At 38.6% G+C, this 20,588-nt stretch overlaps 1 protein-coding gene across 5 annotated transcripts; it reads left to right on the plus strand.

Moving 5' to 3' along the window:
- The first annotated feature begins 8,463 nt into the window (after window positions 1-8,463).
- LOC128741262 (homocysteine-responsive endoplasmic reticulum-resident ubiquitin-like domain member 2 protein) lies at window positions 8,464-20,588 on the plus strand. 5 transcript variants are annotated; one of them, XM_053836941.1, is made up of 4 exons: window positions 8,464-8,965; window positions 17,817-18,310; window positions 18,440-19,123; window positions 19,415-20,588. In XM_053836941.1, exons 1-4 carry the CDS (start codon window positions 8,840-8,842, stop codon window positions 19,917-19,919), a joined length of 1,809 nt encoding a protein of 602 aa, XP_053692916.1. In that variant the 5' UTR covers window positions 8,464-8,839; the 3' UTR covers window positions 19,920-20,588. The 5 variants fall into 5 exon arrangements, with proteins under 5 accessions (XP_053692916.1, XP_053692920.1, XP_053692917.1 ...); XM_053836945.1 differs by lacking the exon at window positions 8,464-8,965 and adding an exon at window positions 16,579-16,687; XM_053836942.1 differs by lacking the exon at window positions 8,464-8,965 and adding an exon at window positions 16,702-16,839.

A 20,588-nucleotide genomic window follows, 5' to 3' on the forward strand; every position in this document is an offset into this window, starting at 1 on the left:
AGGTCAAATCTCTTTTTTTGCTGGATATTAAATAAACTATTATTTAAATAGAATATTTGTTTGGTCCCATCGCATACCAAAAACCATTCTCCACTCAGCACTTATCATGAGATAACTGATAGTGCAAAAGACACATTGGAAGAACACAACGTATATCATCTGTAAGTATGTATGTTTATCACCGCTTACGTGTATAATGGTTTCATATACTGATTGTGTCCAGTCGGTGATTCATAACCGTTTTTCGATTCGACTGTTAGGATCAGAAGCTCTCAATCGAATCACTTCCGTTAGTATGGTTCAAAAGACAAAAACGATTCAGAGATGGCTCGATTACTTTGGCTCAGTTTTGATTCATTTGACAATACCGCCAGCCAAAAAATATTTCAAAACGTTATATTTATATGGGAAATTTGTAGAACTAGTTATTTATTGTGTATCCAGCACTAAATTGGACTTCCGAAAAAACGGCAAACGATTTTTCTTCCGTACCGTACATTAAACCTAGTGTCGGAAGTAGTAGGGGAATTGTGCATAATGTGCCCCCCTAAGAATAGATGGATATATCTCTGTTATGCTTCCCCAAATTAACGTGACAACTACGAGTATATGTTGGTATTTAAGCTGACAACCAATTGCAATTGTTTATTTCATTAAGTATTGTGGAATAAATATGCTAGGAATTATTTAATAAAAGCACCTAAATGTTGTGTTTCTTGTCTGCGCGGGGTAAAATGCCCCACCTGCGGTATAATATGCCCAATGCGGCAATTTGAGTATTTCTACCAGTTACAGACAAACTCTGTTTTGTAGAAAGTAAAACTATTTCTTTTGTTTTCAAAATATCGTATCTTTATAGAAAATAAACCTAGTTTTGGCCTTCTGGTGCACTTTTTCTTTTCTGCATGGGGCACATTATACTGCTGCTGAGACATTTTGCACTGCGTAGTTGAATTACCTGGAATTTGGACGTTAGTAATAAATTATTCCCACCACGGTTACTCTACAATACTAATTGAATTAAATAAAGGCAATTGACTTGCACTTAGATCTGTTTCCTATGTTTATAGCCACATTTGCAAGGGGGGCAAATTGCACCACCGCAAGTGGGTCATATTGGTCTGCTTTTACTTATTTGTAAAAATATTAATGCTAAAGCAAATCAAGCGTTTCATACCGTAATTTTTGGCAGAGATGTCTTTTTGAAGTTCACTTTATGCAATCGAATCGCAACAACCGGTTATTTACAGATTTTTACAAGAAAATAGCTTATATAAAAGACGCCAAAAGTTACAACGGAAGCTGTTCAAAAACAAATTTATTTTTGTTTTGTTTTTACAGCATGTGACAACTGTCATACTTGCATAAACCTTTGCACGGTGCCTAACCTCAACTCTGGTTTGACGTTTTTGTGTGTTTTGTTTTGATTCCCTTTGTAACCTAATTTTATTGCTAGTGGGTTTATTACTTGTAATTCGTACCACTTGTTTGCGGAAACCGGAAATACCCGACTTTTCCGAAGCAGGAAAATGATAACAGTTCTGTACAACATATATTTTTGTCATTTTTGCAGTTTTTTGCTTCTGGGTCTTGCGAATAAGTAATCAAAACAAACCCCACAACACTGTCAAATCTGGGAGGAAAAAAACGCACTGACATCTGCGTGCAATGCTTTATAGTAGGCTAGTTCCATCAAATACTATGGATTCTGGGTGGTTTTGCTTTTTAGTTTCGCTTGATTAGGGAAAAACGAAGGTAGGGCACATTGGCCAGGGGGCACGTTATACACAATTCCCCTACGCTGTATAGCACGTCTCATTTGCTATACAGCGCACTACTTCCGACACTAATGCCCCGTACAGAGTAAACGCGACAGCGACGCTACACGACTTCGCTCTCATGTTGCTAAATGCACAGTCCTGCTTCGGGCGTAGTTACACGCGCAGCCTTGCGCGCAGCCCTTTCTCGCTCGAAGCAGGATTGTGTATTTAGCAACGTGATGATGATGGTCCCGCCGCATACCCCCACAAAAATTGAGCAAGACGGTATATCTATAAGATAATTATTATTATAACAGAATAAACCGGTTATACCAAAAACAAAACGAACTGGTTTTATATACATATGAAAGAAAAAATCCATCATCACCATCGTGGCGAACATAGTAGTTACTGTGTCATTACAAGAATAAAGAAATAAATTTAAAAAAATAAATACAATTTCAATTACAATGAGATCAAACTTCGCCAGTTATACAATCTTCTATTCGATAAAATAAATAAATAAAAAATCCGAAAATGAAATGGTCTGTTCAAAACGTCGTCAGTTATAATCTAAGTCAATAAATAATTTTTAAAAAACTGATTTTACCTGTGAAATATATAGCCTCTTAAACTCTGCAAGCATTGACGCACGTTTAATGTGTCTTAATATCGAATTAAAAACACAGAGAACAGACTACACTCAACCCCCGCTAATATGAAAAACACCTCGTTCAGATCAGGCGAATTCATTTTTAATCTGAATATTTGGTAACTCTATTCACTTTCACACCCGCGCAAGGCGCGCACCCTATGACCTTGTTGTTTTGATTTGACGAAAACAAACGTTTTGAAAACATGTCGAATGCGCGAATTTTGAACATCCAGATTGTAGAAGAGCAAATTAGCTCAACAGTATCAGCTAAAATGATCTATTTTGAGTGCTGGAGAGAAATAAGTTGCATATGAACTAGGGTAAATTAACCACTAGTGGACCAGTTAGTACTTGAGCAGTTCTCTTCCACGAATTATTTTAAACTGGTAACGCTAAACACGCAACCGATGGCACTTACAATACGAGTAACTTTCGGTTAAGCCCAAAAAATATCAATTTATGTTGTAAATCTCTATATTCAACACAATTTTTAAAACAGATTGGAATGTCCTTTTTCCTTTAATGGACCTTGTGGTTTACAATAGGATAGCGACCGGGTCCATTATAGGAATTCTAGTGTATTTTGCATGGAGAGGGTCCACTAATGGCGACATTTCGCATTGTTAACCATAAAATGGACCCTAACTGGTTGAAAATATCGATTTTAAGACATTAAATTCAGCAAAAATTGTATAAACTGAACTGTGTAACATGTTTAGTACTTTCTGTTTCATGTCATATATCTTCGGAAATACGAAGCACAAGCAAATAAACGCCGAAACTGTGCCCGAGATCCATTATAGGTAAAGGGTCCACCATAGGTTAACTTACCCTATATTGCCAAAGCTGCTGAACAAGAGGAAACGTATTAAGTTTTTTTCTTTTTTTCAATTTGCCCGGTCAACTAAACCGTCAATTGTGTATGACGCTTGATCAGTTTTTAATGTGAACGCATTCATACCAACGGGGTTCAGATTAAAAATGTTCAGATTAAAGCCTAGTATCGACCTGAAAAGAAATGGGCACAAAGATAGGCCAAGAAATGCTAAAGAAAAGATTTTCCGTTTGCGATTTCTTTACCAGTATGCACCTCACAAGAAATATTGTTTTACTTTCAGATGGCGCAGTTTTACATGCTAGTGAATTGAAACGTCACTTTTCCGTACGGAATAATATCCGGCGCAATTATTACCACAAGAAAAAATGACAGATAATTGCTTGCCTTGCAGTTGTCAAAATTTCTTCGGTAAATACCAGCATTTTTTCTTGAGCTGTTTTCTTTTCAGCTGGATACTAGGCTTAAGGAAGGTCATTCCAGCGGGAGTACACGGTACCAGGTAATTGACAAAAAGTGTGTAAAGGGTTTTTATGTAATCTACGAGTAATCCTTCAATAGAGCACCCCTCGAGCAGTAAGTGGCAAACTAAATCTTGATGTCGCTGCCGTCGCTGCTATGTAACTCCAGCACAAAGAAATATTGATAAAGGTACATGCATATTTTTTGATGCGTTTGGCAAACTATTTCTGGAGGGCGCTACCGACAGATTTTACACACAAAAAATCGATTACTTCCTTCGAGCCTGTTAATCTGTTCTCTGTGTTAAAAACATTTACAGTCGTTTTTCGCTGGTTGGGCCACCACCTCGGCCCAACTAGTGAAAACGATTCGTTAGTTGGGCCAACTGACAGAAGGGACTACCAGGTAATTGACAAAAAGTGTGGAAAAGGTTTTTATGTAATCTACGAGTAATCCTTCAATAGAGCACCCCTCGAGCAGTAAGTGGCAAACGAAATCTTGCTGTCGCTGCCATCACTGCTACCCAGATAACACAAAATCGTAATAGAGCTTTCCAGTTATGTGTGTGTTGGTGCGTGGTGCCTGAAAATGAGGCAAACAACAACAGTAAACACAAGAGATGCATTCTTTTGTCACCAAGGTACAGAAACGGAGCAACACAACTAATAATCGCGACTTTTCGGTTTGCTCCTCCAGCATCAGCTGTTCCCCAACATGAGGCAAACAACATGTATACACGCGTATTTCGATGTTCGCGTGTGTGGGTGCATGAACTGTCAGAAAGCTCTATAGAAAGTTCATAATAAATCGTTTTCATGTCAATTTCACATTGGAATTGTATAATAATTAGAGTATGTCAAATCGAAGTGAACAATAAGTTGTTTTGCAGTCGTGCGTGCCTTCATATACAATTCATGACTGTGAATTATAAAGCAGTATAGACGATTGCAATATTTGATTATATCTTAATCACAGACAAACAGACATAACACTCGTTTTCCATTCATCGTACCGATTAAACCGTCATTTCAAATTTGGGCTTAGTTGGGAATGTCTCCGTTTTGGTCAAAGTAGCGCTTTTTGACGAAAAAAGGGGAATTCCCCATAAAAGATACTTACTACTTCGAGGGATACCCATGTTGCTATTTGATATTTGGGAATGTCGATCATAGATGGCGCTAGTGTTCAGGCTGAATGTGAGGTACGATCATTTTTGTTGATTTTTCTTCCAAGAGTTATGTCTGTGTCTTAATCATATATTCAGGAGTATTTAGTTGCGTGTTATAAAAACTACGCAAAAAAGAATTACAAATAATTGTCAAAACTTTCGCACGTATATCGCCTCCACTTTGGTACATATATCACAGAGAACAGACTACCAGGTAATCGACAAAAAGTGTGTAAAAGGTTTTTATGTAATCTACGAGTAATCCTTCAATAGAGCGCCCCTCGAGCAGTAAGTGGCAAACTAAATCTTGATGTCGCTGCCATCGCTGCTATGTAACTCCAGCACAAAGAAATATTGGCAAAGGTACATGGATATTTTTTGATGCGTTTGGCAAACTATTTCTGGAGGGCGCCACCGACAGATTTTACACACAAAAAATCGATTACTTCCTTCGAGCCTGTTAATCTGTTCTCTGTGCATATATGTTCTTATATGGCGTGAAATATAACTTTTTCGTTCAGATATGATTTCGTATATCTCAGTTGCAATCGAGATATACAAACCAAATCGTTTACTGGGTATGTAACTCCAGCACAAAGAAATATTGATAAAGGTACATGGATAATTTTTTATGCGTTTAGCAAACTATTTCTGGAGGCGCTACCGACAGATTTTACACACAAAAAATCGATTACTTCCTTCGAGCCTGTTAATCTGTTCTCTGTGGTAAAACCACCCTATTGGCAGGCAACAATGTTTTGGGTGCCAACATGATAGCGTGAGCAGAAATAAGATAGTACTTTGTCGTTACGTTTCACTCAAGTAGCTCAAGTATGTTTTCGATGCCAACGTGTTAGCGTGATGTTAGCCCTTTGTCAACGCAAAGCAAATGAGATAAAGGTGCCAGTTAGCTGGTTTCACTCGACGGCCTCGACAGTGTTAGTTTTGGGCCCGCTGTCAAATTGTCAAATGTGCCCGGGACATTCCCTAATTAATTCGAAAAAGATAACAAAAGTAATCTCTGATTACTACGCACTTATCCGCCTTACTGGAAACCCCTTGAGTAAGAATCACTAACTATTTTCGTTCGTTTTTATGTTGAACATTGCTCGTTTGCACTACTCGCACTTACACGAAACCCCGTAAGTAGCCGTCGACATGATAAGTAACAAAAGCAAAATCATTGTTCTTCGTTGCTTTTACTCACGCACAAGACCCGGTAAACATCAACAGCAGCTTTCCTTACAAAACTATTCGCGACTGCGAAACGAAAAGAGATTTTCACTAGGGATGGCAAACATATCGATACTTATCGATAATATCGATATTTCCGAGGCATCGTCGATCATCGATAAAATTTTCGGATTAACGATAATTATCGATATTTTTAAACTCTTGGTTATATGACATACCCCCCCCCCCCCCCCTATTAAACACCCGCATTCACTTCTTCACCATGCGATTCACCCTTAAGGTAGGCTGACCGAACGTCCCGGATTAGGCGGGACTGTCCCGGATTCGGATGGCAGCTCGAATTCCTCATCTGACCAATGTCGCTGGTGACTGTTCTCTTCATCTTCAGCTTTTGCTGTCATCTTCAGTATTGCAGAACTGGACGAACCCGGGGACAATTTGGTGCACTCAGCTCTTTTGAGATGAACTGAAGTCCAGTGTCCATTGTAGCATGTATGCTGAAACTGCGACAGGCTTCATGGGACTTAATGAAGGGCAAAATCCGCCTGGTAAGGTACCTACCCCAGTGTATCAGTGTACAGATCCCTTGCCAAGTCATGACCTTTTATCATGAACCCATCCCCAAAACCAATCTCGAATCTGCTAAAAATCCTAGCCAGAGCATGAAGAATTTAACCCGTGGGTTTGGCTGAAATCAGCTTTATTCATCATCGAGTCAGACACATGCATCGCGTTTCGTCATCACTCGGCCGCACAGCTCACGAGACCGGATTTTATTTTTTGTTTATTGTTTGAGGTTTCTGTTATTCTTGCTCGGTAACACCTGTAGTCATTCCCAGACGGATTTGCAATACAGTCAGAATTCAGTTCTTTTGCCAAAGCACAATCCGTGATGCTGAGATCAGCCTTGACTTTCCGAATGTCCCTCAACCGCAGTTGCTACTCAAGAGTTCAACTCCAACGTCTGGCCTGCGCCTTGCCGCCAGCCTTGAGAGTTTACCTGCACCCCTCAATTACTCACACTACAGCTGTTTTAGGATAATCCGTCTGTCCCGCCAACTCCCGACCCGACGCTGGATTCTGCACATGACCGCACACAATGACTTTCATTTCTTCTCCTGCATGATGAATATCTCGAAACCACGGTACCTTTAAACTGCGAAAAAATATACCGAGTAGAACTGTTTACAAATACCCCATATAGTATATATATAGTTGGTTCGACCCATGCACCTTCCAGCATTGGACAAAAGATAGGAGTCACAACGACAACTTGTTAACCATAGCTACCTATTACCCCCCCCCCTTCCTTCCCACCCTTCCCCTTCATTCCCGAAAAAATCCTTCTTCATTACTTTCCCTTACCGTCCCTTCATCAATTGTAGAATCATCGTTTCAAAAATAAATATTAGAATAACCTAACCAATCAAGCTCAACATATTCATGTTGGTTACTGTCACACACATAGAGTATAAGGAACGCTGCCAGTGCCTTGGTTGGCCTCGCCTGTCAATATATAGTTTGTATTGAAAATTATCGATACTTATCGATAATATCGATAAAATGACGGGAAACATCGATTGTTATCGATAACCATTTTTGGCGATAATTGCCATCCCTAATTTTCACGGGTTTGGATTTTTAAGCCTGCTCTCACTTACGCAAAACTCCGTGCTGAACGTGCTGAATTATCAAAACAAAAGTAAAAATACTTCCTTCTCTTTTTTTCTCGCACGAAAATCAAACGAATAACAGCGATAACAGCATACCAGCAACATCGTTGTCGCCTTGCGCCTTGCCGCAGATAAACCTGACAAAGGTTTCAGAAAAGTGAGACCGTTAATTGCGCTACGACATGTAATGAATACTATTTTATTGATTACGTTTAAAAAATATATTTTAGTAATGCATTCGATTGCTTTTGACTGTTGGGGAATCAAAACAAGTAAGAAGCATTTTTATGATTTTTACTAATTTTTGTTGGTTCTTCATTTCTGATCGCCACCCCCCGTCTGTTTTGACCAATCAGAAAACCCCACACCTCACTAACACACCAATACTACAGTTGCTACAGTGAACCAGTATAGTGAATGAATTTGATGGATTTTGATTGTGTTGCATGCAGTGACCGAGCAGTCAGTGCCAATGTGATATATACAGGTGTGGCAAAGTTGGTTAAGTGGTGTTAGTGCAATGAAGAAATTTCATCATGGTGTGGGTGAAATCGTAAATCGACCAATCACGATGAAGCGTGACGTAAAACTCCAAAAACAAACCCCATTGTCCGACGCGGTTTGTTTTTGTAGTTTGACGTCGTTTTCTGATTTTTCGCTACTAATACCATCAAATGTCTTCATCTGCCACACCTTTTTAAACCTCATTGAGTCAGTGCCAGATCAGAAAAATATCAATTTTTGTGAATTTAAGGAAATCTTTGGAACCAAGTTGTGCTGCAAAGTATCACAACGAATTCACTGTAAATTAATACTATTCTACGATCAACAGTTGTTGCTAAACTTACAGAAACCTTCATCTAAATTTCATTTTGTCGAAACGCAAAAAAAAGGAAGAAAATTGTGACGTTTTATTGAAGCAGTGGAAAATCTCCTACAGAAATAATAAACCACTATTGAAGTGAAAACTAAATATAGAGTTTTTATTGTGTTGATTGGCGATAAACGCCTTACTTGATAGATTGTGACTCACATCAAACGCAGTTTGTCTCTGCTGCATTTGTTCGATCACAAGCCGATATAAGTTGCATCATGGACATAACACTGATAGTGAAAGCCTCGAACCAACAGTTTGAGGACCAAACAATAAAATGTGAACCTTCGTGGTCAATACGACGTCTTAAAGGACACCTAACGGAGGTGCATCCAGGAAAACCAGTAAGTACCTATACTATTTTCTATGTGTTCCCATCAATTATCCCTATATGAACGAAAACCACGAAAACGATCGAATGATTTCAATTCAGTCGATTTGGTACCGTCAGACGGAGTAAGAATGTACCGTTCTACTTTTCTTAGCGCACATATCAGCAACGTTCCCGCGGCGGGTGAAAATACGGTCCAAATTCGCTACATATTTGTCGAATTATATACAGATACATACCTACATGATATTGGATGCAAAATTTACCGGATGGCGTAATATCGTTCCATCTGATGTCATTGATCACCAGGCGTGAAATTAAAACTAAACGAGTTCAATTAAAAAAATCAGTTTACTACAGGGCTGTCTACCATTACCTACTATTGTTCGAAAATTTGTATGTTTGTCATTAAGTAGGTATATGTTTATTAAATGAAAAAAACAAAATTCAATTAGCGTTCTAAAAGCACCGTACAGCAGTAATACCGCGTACATATCAGACAGATCAAAAAATCATAGATATTATAACTTCACTAGCAATTCAAAATGCACACATTTGAATCCTAAAAGAAGTCCTCGATTATGTATCACAAAACGATATGCAGAGGTCCTTAGGCGCCCTTTTCAGGCATTGAATCAGTACAACGAAAATGTGTGCGTTTTACTCAGAGATCTAATCTCATATTGTCTCATTTAGCTAGATAATTTTTTTCTTCTATTATAGTTCACAGTCACTTTTTTATTTGAAAGCGATTTGGATAAAACGAACGCGAAAAAACTTGATATCTGCAGATCAATGTTAATTTTGCCTGGCTTTAATTAACCGTTTACGTTTGAAAAACATTGAATTGATTTCCATTCCATAGTTCTTTGCACTGTATACTTCTCTATAGTTCTTTGTTGTGTATACTACACAAAAGTATCTCTGAGAAATAGATATTAGCTCTATATTAAGAAAAACAAAGAATTCTCAACTTTTAGAATTATTCCGATGACTCCAAGCGATCAGCCACTATATTTGATAATCCAAATTGAAAAACGTGTTAAATGACAAAAACTTAGAATATTTCAGTTTTAAAGCTTCGTGCATTTGTAGGCTTAAATTAGAGCCCCCTTCGGCTACCAGCTTCTTACTCAGCAACCTTTTCATGGTATCAGCCCGAGCTGCCACAAATACAGATATTTGTGCATACATAAATTTGGGACCCTGCCGTTTTCTCCGGAGTATTTTATTTTCTCGGTCTAAGAGTACTTTAAAATTCAGAAACATTAGTAGAGCCAGAAACCACAGCAACTAAAATAATTATTGGGTCCCAAATTTATGCGTGCACAAATATCTGTATTTGTGGCAGCTCTGGTATCAGCCGGGAAACGACTAAGTGGAGATCTGGTAACCTAACCTGATGGAACCCAGTGTTGTATACTGGCAGGGAAGGGGTAACTCATATGAATACTGATTTCATGTCAGAGAGGGATGTTGACCGTGATTCCAATTCATTTATTTACCTTTGCGATCGTCTGACTCTAGGTTAAGTACGGCTCACAACAGCGTCTGACCGGGAGGGATGCGCTGTTGCTTGTCATTTGTATGGGCGCGAGGAAGAGATGCCAGTCTTCTTGATGGGATGTTTTTGGGATGGATCAAACAAGGAGACGAAACAAAGACGATGAGTGGACATTGGGTCATGAAATTGCAGAATGTCGAATTTCATAGTTGGGGACCGCTTAAGCCCCGTACATTCGGCATCGTAGCTCTGCAGAAAATCGGAGTCAAGGAAAAGAAAGTTTGTCATATTCGTGACGTAATGGCCTAATTTTGGCCCAAGGCGGAGGCACTACAAATGAGCTGAAAAAGCGTTTTGTCGCGTGATAGATTGGAACCCGGTCTTTGAGAGGATTGATTGAGGATAAAACCGTTTCTTCAATTACAGCATCGTTAGTGTACAGAAGGAATGGTATATCAAGATCAATCCCGAGAATTTAAACGGCCAAGTTGGTAGAGAAGCAATGTATCGACCGGTGTTAGGGCCACAGTATGCACGAACTATAATGGCGAAAGATGTATAAACTTCGCATCTTTCCGAGGTCGCTTTTTTCCACGCAAGGATATCCACAAAGTCATCTGACTAACGTACAAGTAACCAAATTCACCACTTTGTCATTGATGACCGGTTCTTCTCTAGCATCACCAATATTCGTAGCCGCAAGGTAACGAAGTCTGCTTTGAGAAGCGAGAGGTCGAGGGTTCGAATCTGAGTAGAATTCGGCCATTCGATGCCAAGTGACTTTAGCATGGGTTTATTTTCAAGCCCCTCATTATCCTACCTTCATGCAGAATTCTGTATTACCCCGATGAATCTTCTTGACAGTGCAAAAGCCACTCTTATAGTTTAAGCGTACTTGTCAGAGGAACGCAATGAGTCCCCGCCAGGGACAGCCATAGAATTTTACTGGCAATGAGGAACGAGTGAGTAAACTAGAACAAATTTTAAAGGAAGGGTAAAGCATAGCTCTGCCTATTATGGCCAATCCTTGCTTGTTAGAGGCATTTCCTTTTGGAACTCTCTCCCACAGATTTTGAAATCGAGTTTATCTACGTCTATTTTTAAAAAGAATCTTTTGTCAAGGCTCAGTCGGACGAATTAGCACACAGCAATCGAAAATTGAAAATGAAATATACAGCATAGTATTTAGTTTTGAGTAGAAATAGAATTTTTGCATTGCCTAAGGTCCACCAAATTGTAACATTAAAAAAGACAACATGTCTTACGTTACATTATATAATAAATAAATAAATCCAATACACACAATCAGGCTTAACAACTTAACAACTTAACAACTTAACAACTTAACAAGCATATCGCTCACTCAATAGCGATTATAGCAAAAAGAAATACACTGCAGGTTATACAACAAACACCCGTATACGATATCGAAATAAACCAACTATACTGGTCGCAGTTATGAGTTCATATAGAAAAAAAACCCACAACTACGACAACTATCCGCGTATACTGAATAAGATACTACTTTCTTCTGACGGTTGAATCAGAAAACGCTCAGTCACCGGAGATGCTGCTACCGGCACTATGCCGACACTAGACGAAAAAACCCGCAGTATACAAAATGATTGGTTTGTTGAGGACTGTGCTTGGAACTTTTTAATGTCCAACACCCCTCCAAGAGGTTAAATGAGAAATCGGGTTACTGAAGACCAATAAAGCCGCCGGTAAAGACCCACCAACGGAGTTTTATAAGCATGGCCCTAAAAGCTGGCAAGCGTTCTACACTGGGTTGTATCTGAGACCTGGGCAGAGAAGCTACCGAAGGAGTGGATGTAGGAATCATTCGTCTCATCTTTAAAAAGTGCGTTCAGGTTGACAATCGCGGCATAAGGCTGATGAAAGATGTCTACAAAGTGCTTCCGCAGATCTTGTTACGCCGGTTGTCACCGATAGCGTAAGGTTTTGTAGGGAAGAATTATGTGACACAAATTTTCACCATTCAGCAGACCTTGCTAAAATTTCGGAAATAAGTACAATGTGCTCACTCGTCACGTATTTATTGTTTCCAAAGCAGCATACGGTACAGATCAGCTACGATAGATGTTGCACAAACACGGTATTTTAGTAAACGGACTAGACGTATTAGAGCAACATTGGATATAGTTAATTGTGTGCGTTTTGGGGACACTCTCCAGTCCCTTCGAGACGCGGCGGGGGCTGAGCACGACTTCTTGCATGACATTTAACGTCGCTCGTGACGAGCGGGTATCGAAACGAAAGGCACGCGTTTCAGCAATGTCCTAGGTTCCGCAACCCAGAAGCCAGAAACTTGAGTCCTCAAGTCCAGCGGAAGTCCAGCACTTAAGTCCAGCGGAAGCATGAATGATCGAACTAAAATTATGAAAGATATAAGCTCAAAAGAGACGAACATGCACCTTCGACTGACGGTAATCGCCGAACTAGAAATGGTAGATGAGCTCATGTATTGGGGAGTAGAGATCCAGCGGCGCATCGGGTCTACTTTGCACTTTCGAAAAATGGCATAAACGATCTAGAAGCACACCGCGTCGGCTACCAAATTACAAAATCCTTATTACATCGGTAGGTAGTTCTTTACGGATTTGAAACTGATTTACTGCCGTGAATCGCATAACAGTCCCATTCATATAGGCAGTCTTGGCATTCCCCTCAGTGTATGCAAGAGGCGCGCGCAAAAATCACCACACACTTCCATTCCTAGCGACAGCAGAGCGTGCGATGGCGTATACACCACTGTCTAACGTCCCGCATGTGCACTGAAGTTTGGATTGCCTACTTTCAACACACACCCTTGCTTTGAATCACCAGTGTGCGGAATAACGAGGGAGAATAACTCTGCTGTGATCGCACCGCAGTGAGCACTTCTGCGAAATAAGCAAGCAAGCAAAAACTGCAATTTGATAGTCCTCTAAGCGTTGTTGAATGGTATACCTTATTGATGCATTTAATAAATCAGTCGTGTTTTGTAGCAACATTTGACAATTTTAAATACGCAGAAGCCAAATTTGAAACAAACTATGGATTTATAAAATGAATAGCCTACACATCAAATTTAACAATGCATGCATAAAGGTTATACAGTGGACTCTCAGAAAAGTCAATCGATTGGGGAATGGGTCGATTAACTTTTCCGAAATATTAACTTTTCTGAGTAGTCCTAAGAGTCTTTGAAAATGATAAATACAAAAGCGAAAAGTATATTCTCGGATACACATTTTTAAGTATTTGAAAGTTGTAATGTAAAGAGAGCAAGATATTATGAAATAATACTTAGTTCCTTTCAGTAAATTTAAAATAGTCGGTTATACTAGTTTACTTTTGATTTTTTGTAGTCTACGACAACGTTTTGACAATGTTCGCGCTTATTTTTTGTTCCCTGCTGTTAATTTATTTTGCATTTAAAATACAATTTGAGTTTGCGCTTTTCCAATATGTTATCAAAAATCCCGAAGTAACTATGTGCCCGTAACATTCCTGTATGAATAAACGCTTTAGACAACCAATAAATTCAAACTCTCAGAAAAGTTAAGCCAAAAATTAACTTTTTAGAGTGTTGCATGCGAGTTAATATTCGCTTAACTTTTCTGAACAATTAACTTTTTAGAGAGTTAACTTTTCCGAGAGTCCACTGTACAAGCAAATCATTCCAATGTTTCAGCTGAGAAAAATATATAAACGAATGTCTCATTTATAGTTCTAAAAATTAGAAATAATTGTTGCATCATTTATTTCATTACTTTAATTTGATTATTACAGAACGGACTCGATTATTCGGATGAAATTTTTTTTTATAATGTTAGTCACGTTCTGAACGTAAACACATTTCAAAAAACCCATTTAAATTTTTTTTTTCACCCGAATGACCGAGTCCTAACTAACAGTTTATGCAATTTGTAATTTATTTCATTATACACTGTTATAACTGTTAAAAATATCAGTTATGTAAGTATCGGTGCAAGTTATTCCTTAAATGTGAAAAATACTTTTATGACATTTTGGAAAGAAAGTACTGCCAACTGCAACTGAAAGTACTGTAAAATTAAATCAAATGCATATTAGTGCATGGGATCTTATAGCAATTCTGTGAATAAAAATACTCAAGTTTTTATTATTAATAGTTATCTAAAAGTATAGTTGTTTAAATTAAAAAAAATTGATTAATTTAAGGAGTGCCAAATCTTTTTTTACAGATGGCTTAGCTTTCTGGTTATTATAGATTATTACATGCCTTTCGGACGACAAGTTTCGTTCAGAAGTTAGTACAGAAATTTTTATTCAAACTTGAATCATTTTAGCACCCTACAAACAATAATTCAATTGATCGAGATACCATACCGATTCCATTGGGCTTAGTGTTGAGACTACGAGATCTCAATGCTCCAAAAATTGCTTTCTAACAGTCTCCTCGAAAAAACGACGACTGGCTTGTTGTCATTCTTGTACGACTTGTACCTATATATCATCATATCAAGTATGCGTAGAAGATTGAACGATTTGTGAGTTGTTCTTATTTAATTATAAGATTTAAATTGAAACTATTTCAAAGATCTCACTTTCTAAAAAATTTTTCGGTAACTCAATAAAATAGGAGAACATTAGCAATTGCAATTATTCGTATATATTGATTTTGATAAAAATAAAATAATAGTTCAATATCCTACATTTTTATTTATGAAATTCGTGGCATAATAAAAATTCTTACATTAGATAGATTAAATCAGAGCCTTCGTGTTTCTTTAACTCTCTATCTGGTGCTCCCCACCGCCTTTTGGTGGGCTCCGTAAATATTCAATAACTTTGTACGACAATACAGTGGGATTCAGAATTTGACAACAAATGCGTGTCACCTATGCCTATGCCAAAGATGACATCCATTTTTGATATGAAAAAATTGAATATAAATGCGTTAGAAATTGACTAAATATTAATAATCAACGATTTTTCTACGATTGTAACTATTCGAGAGCTATTGGAGTAAGACGTAGTCCTACGGCAATAAAAATATTATTTGAAACACTCTATAACCACAAAATATTTTCAAGAATATATTGAGGGCATCATTTTTCGTCCTTTCGAACATGTATGCGGAAACTGATAAATATTTCAGCATCTTTTTGGAAGTGCAAACCTATTGAAAAATTTAATAAAAGTGGGTCAAAACTAGTTAATACATAAATGATTTTTTACGATTGCAACCATTTTATACTAAAAAAATCCGACGAAAGCTATCAAGCCGACGCAAGCAAGTTTTTGACACCCTGCGGTAAGACGTAGTCCTACGTCCATAAGAATATTACCTTTCAAAACATTCGACAACTACAATTGTTTTTTCATGCACTTACTGATGTCATCATTTTGGGTCATTTTGAACATGCATGCGCAAATTGATTGATATTTAAGCATATCTTTGGAAGCGTCTTGTTGCCAAAAACGAATACTTTTGTTGCCAAAATCGGTCCGAGCCAAAATCGAAATTCCACTGTATTTTATAGGCGCGCGAGAAAACTTTAAACTTACAAAAATCAGCATAACGTCATACTTCTATCGGCGATACAATTTGATTTACACCCTGAATTAGAAAAAAATCTAGCAAAATAGCAAAGTTTTTTATCGTCCTTAATTAATTGTTTATAAAGAAATGGTTATCGCGGTCGTGGCACCTGGGTACAAAAATTATGCAAACAGTCTATTAAAATACCTTTCTAAGTTTTGACTGAGATATGGCAATTTGAATTTTGCGGTCAAATTGACTGCACACCATACAGACAACCTGAATTTTTTCTGCAGAGACAGAATGTGAATGCTCTGCTGCATCGAAAACGAAGCGCCAGTGAAAGCTCTGCAGAGTAGTGCACACCAGTGCGATTTGTGGTGAGAGAAACATACGGGCTCTTGAGTGGCGTATTTGTTGGGTGTGTGATTCTAAATTGCACCGCTGTTGTTTCACGCATACACAGCTGTACACTTTGTTTGCTAATCCCTTTAAGCAAGCGTTTGTTTTTTGCGCGCCGGTGCGACTGTATCGATCTCCGCAGTGTAAGAAATACACTTACATATTGGTGTTGCACCTCAGTGATATGCCAAGACTGCATATAGGAAACTCCATAGAAAATGGGACTGTCATGCGATTCACGGCAGTTTACTCACAGTCAGTGGCTAAATTCGTAGAAGTACTTTAAACTCCAGGAACAGGTGGCGATACAGAACTCACAGTAACTCAAATAACTGCATAGTTTATGCATGCACAAACGTCTTCATATCTGGCATGTTCCTTGTTCGATTGGTTCGATTCCGATATTTGGGAGTGTACAGTAAAGAAAGTGGCGGAAACGTATGACGACGAGGTACTTTCAAAATAGTTATTTGAAAAAATTCCATTTCAGAGTTTTTTCAGAAAAATGATGCTTATTATACCAGATAAGATGCTCGTTTACAATATGTAAATGTTAGCAGTTACATTATTAGTTTGAACGAGAAAAAATTCTACGGACCGTTTCCGTCATTTTACAATAATTCCTGCAAAAACTATTCATTTATTAATCATATCATATACATCTGACAAAACGCGGCACTTTAGGTAGTACACATGTACACTTGTTCAGCAATCTTTAAATATTACGAGTGTATTTTGGCTGACTTTCTTGTTGTGTTTGTTTCCTCTCATTGTACTATCAAACAAACAAGCTGATTTATCACTACTAAGTAGCAGTAACAGGAATCGAGTTTTTACACGTCAGTTCAGCGAGGAACAAAGCTGTAGTGGTTTTGTGCATATACTACTATGCCATCGAACTAATCAATTTAAACTCACCAGTAACCAAATAACAATACTAACAACTCGGGCGAGACTTGCATACAGACTGCTATAGAGAAGTTAATCGATTCGGCATAATGGAAACATTTAGTCGATACTAAAAAATGATACTGTGAAGATCTTTCTTTAACAACCTGTTGATGATATATTAGTCAAATTTTTATTGTTGAGGAAAATTTTTGTATGTGGCTTTCTCGATCTGAAATTGTATCTTTGTTGCAGAATCATTAGGTTAGGTTTGTTAAAATCTTCCGCTCTTATCAGTCGTGTATTGTGCTTTCAGCTGATAGCCAGAACGTAAAAGCTTACGTGTTCAAACTTTATTCATGCTGATAACAATAAGTCTTTTAGATTCTGCACTGTCTGTCGTATACGTGGGTGGTGTTTAAACAAATAGAGGAGCATCGTGCCATTGTAGATAGTGGGTTTTGACAAAACAATTGATACACATATGTTATGTTAAGTGCTGCACATTACAGTGAACACTTTTATGTTTTTTCCTTGCAGAGTACTGATGAACAGAAGCTAATCTATTCTGGTCAATTGTTGAGCGACAGTGTTATACTCAAAGATGTATTGCGCCAATATGACGGTCAGCAAGCCTACACAGTACATCTAGTGTTCACACCGAAAAATAATCGCTTTCATAAGGACCCCGGAGATAACAATAGCAAAAGTAGTACTTCAAAAACCATGGCACCAAAACTGAACTCAGAAACTGACAATGTGCAAACTTCGGCCAATGTTGCTAGGTCTAGCGGCGAGTCGTCCCGAACGCACGATGCGGCATCCGCTAGAGCTAATAATGAAACGGATGGCTTACGGCATCGCAATGCAGCGGCCGGACAAAGTACAAGTTCTGTCACTAGCGACAGAGCGTCGAGCTTTCCCACGTGTCCCATTTCAACAGCCTCAGCTGACCATATTATGGGCCAACAGTTAGCAATGCAGAACTGGATGCAGCAGACTTACATGCAATATTTTACTCAATACATGAATGCGTAAGTATTACATGTATAATTGCATTTTATGCCTTAGAACGTTTTGAACTTCTTTAGTACATTGCTACCATTACTTATAATTAGATAAGCAAGGTAGCGACATTAGCAATATATTTTCTATATTCGTAGGATATCTAGTGCACAAATCGAGCAACAAACCCGGCAATCAGACAGTCACAATTTTCCAGTACCCAGAATGCCACAGCCTAATCTGCAGCAAATTCCCGCAATGCCAATAACAGCAGCTAACGCAAATCCCGTTCTGGCCCAAACTACACCGAACTTGGCCTACTACCCGTACCTTTCTACCCTGAATTCATCACAAATGCCTTCGGCAAGTAGCATTCCAGCTCCCATCACATCTAGCGGAACGATTCTGACCAACCCGCTACGCCCTACCAATGTTCCTGCAGCAGTTTCCTCCAGTTCGCCAGCCCCAGCATCCGTGGTTCTTCCGAAGGGATCCGGTTCGCCTGCGGTACCACCAGCGGAAGCTGCAACGGGATCAAGCACAGGTGCTGCCGCCGGTGCATCATCCTCTGTTCAAACAGGAAGGACTACTCCTGACGGTACAGCCGACGCAACCGTAGATAGAGCTGATGCAGCTAACGGCGCACCCGGTGCAGCCGCTGATCCGGCACCAGCACCAGCCAGGAGATTTCCAAATATTGTCGTTGAAGAGCAGGAAAATCGTGACTGGTTGGATATTTTCTTCAGTATGTGCCGAGTGGGAATCCTAATGACCGTGGTATATATGTACTCATCACCTGTTCGGTGTTTGACGGTGTTTGTCATTGGGGCGTCGCTTTATCTGTAAGTACTATTTTCTTTTGATTTTTTATTGTGTCAGATATTATTGTACTGTTGTGCAATCGCAGGGTGTAGTGGGTAGAGTATAAGCTTTTATTTTCTGCTAATAAGGGCAATTATTCCATTTCTTTTTATTCATTTTCCACCAAGAATCTTTATTTAGTTAACAGTCCTTGATCTGTAACTAAAACAAGCTTGTTTGTAAGCCCTAATATTTGTAAAATTTCGTACATTTACATTGACATTTTTGTTCTAATGACTGGTTTTCAATCTTTCCTGTCTTCATTTCGCCAGGTATCAAATCGGATTCTTTCGCAATAACAATGCCGATCGTCTAGAACGGGCTAGACAGATTGTTGTTCAACAGCTCAACAACGCGCACGGTATACGACCAAATGGAGTCGGTCGCGATCGGCCGGCAGGTGCTCCGGCACCGGAGGAAGATCGTAACGGGGTTGGTGCTGATTCAGATATGGGAGCGACTGCAGCCACTGCAGAAGATGGTAAAGATGCCACAAACTCGACCGAAGCAGAAAAAGATGTAAATACTGCGACCACTGAAAATTCTACAACTGCTGAGCAAGAGAAAAAACTTACCTCCACCGCATCGGAACCGGTGGAAGAAGCAACCTTATCATCGACTGAACCAGCCTCCGCTGGAACTGTTGAAGTAGACGATTTGACGTCGACAGTGATTCCGGAACAAAATCGAGTCAATCTGAATGATGTCGCTACCTTTCTACGAACGTTGGTGCTATCATTTTTCACATCGATTATACCCGATACTCCCGCTGCCTAAAAATATAGCATCGTCTGACTTTCGATACACCAGCTGAAGAGTGATGTGTTTTTCATTTGCTCTAGACTAAACAAGAGCTAAGTAAAAATGCTGCAGTGGTGTGCAAATATTGCATGTACATAGTATCTATTCCCTACACTGCATAAACGTAGTTTATTCTAGTGTAAAATATAAATTTTATTACGCAATCTAGTTTTTGGCTTTAAGTTCTTTTGGGAGCACACAAGTTCTAATATAAGACATGAAGGTGAATAAACTAACTTTTATACATGCAAATTCGACTCCGACTACGCGTGCAAAAGTTGTCGCCAAAAATATACATACTCTGCCGTCTCAGAGGTACGCTAGATGCACTTTAAAAGCGATTAAATGTTGTAGGATCAGGTCTTCTAAAAGCTTTACAAGCTAGTTGGGATAGTCCTTTCAAAACCAATTTATTAATCGTTTGCTACAATAATTAAAGACGATATAACGGCAATTAAGTTCAATTAGCATTTGCACTATCTTTTAACATTGTTGTTTGATTTTCAACTTTATAACCTGCCTTACATTTTGGCACGAAATATATCTGTTATACTTAGGAATCTACTTTTCAGCAATTGTAATATAAAGTTGGAACGACGTTATCAGTTTATAAAATATGAGAAGAAAAATAAATTTATTTATGTT

The sequence above is a fragment of the Sabethes cyaneus genome, chromosome 3 (genome assembly GCF_943734655.1).
Source record: "Sabethes cyaneus chromosome 3, idSabCyanKW18_F2, whole genome shotgun sequence".
In the NCBI taxonomy this organism is placed as follows: Eukaryota; Metazoa; Arthropoda; class Insecta; order Diptera; family Culicidae; genus Sabethes; species Sabethes cyaneus.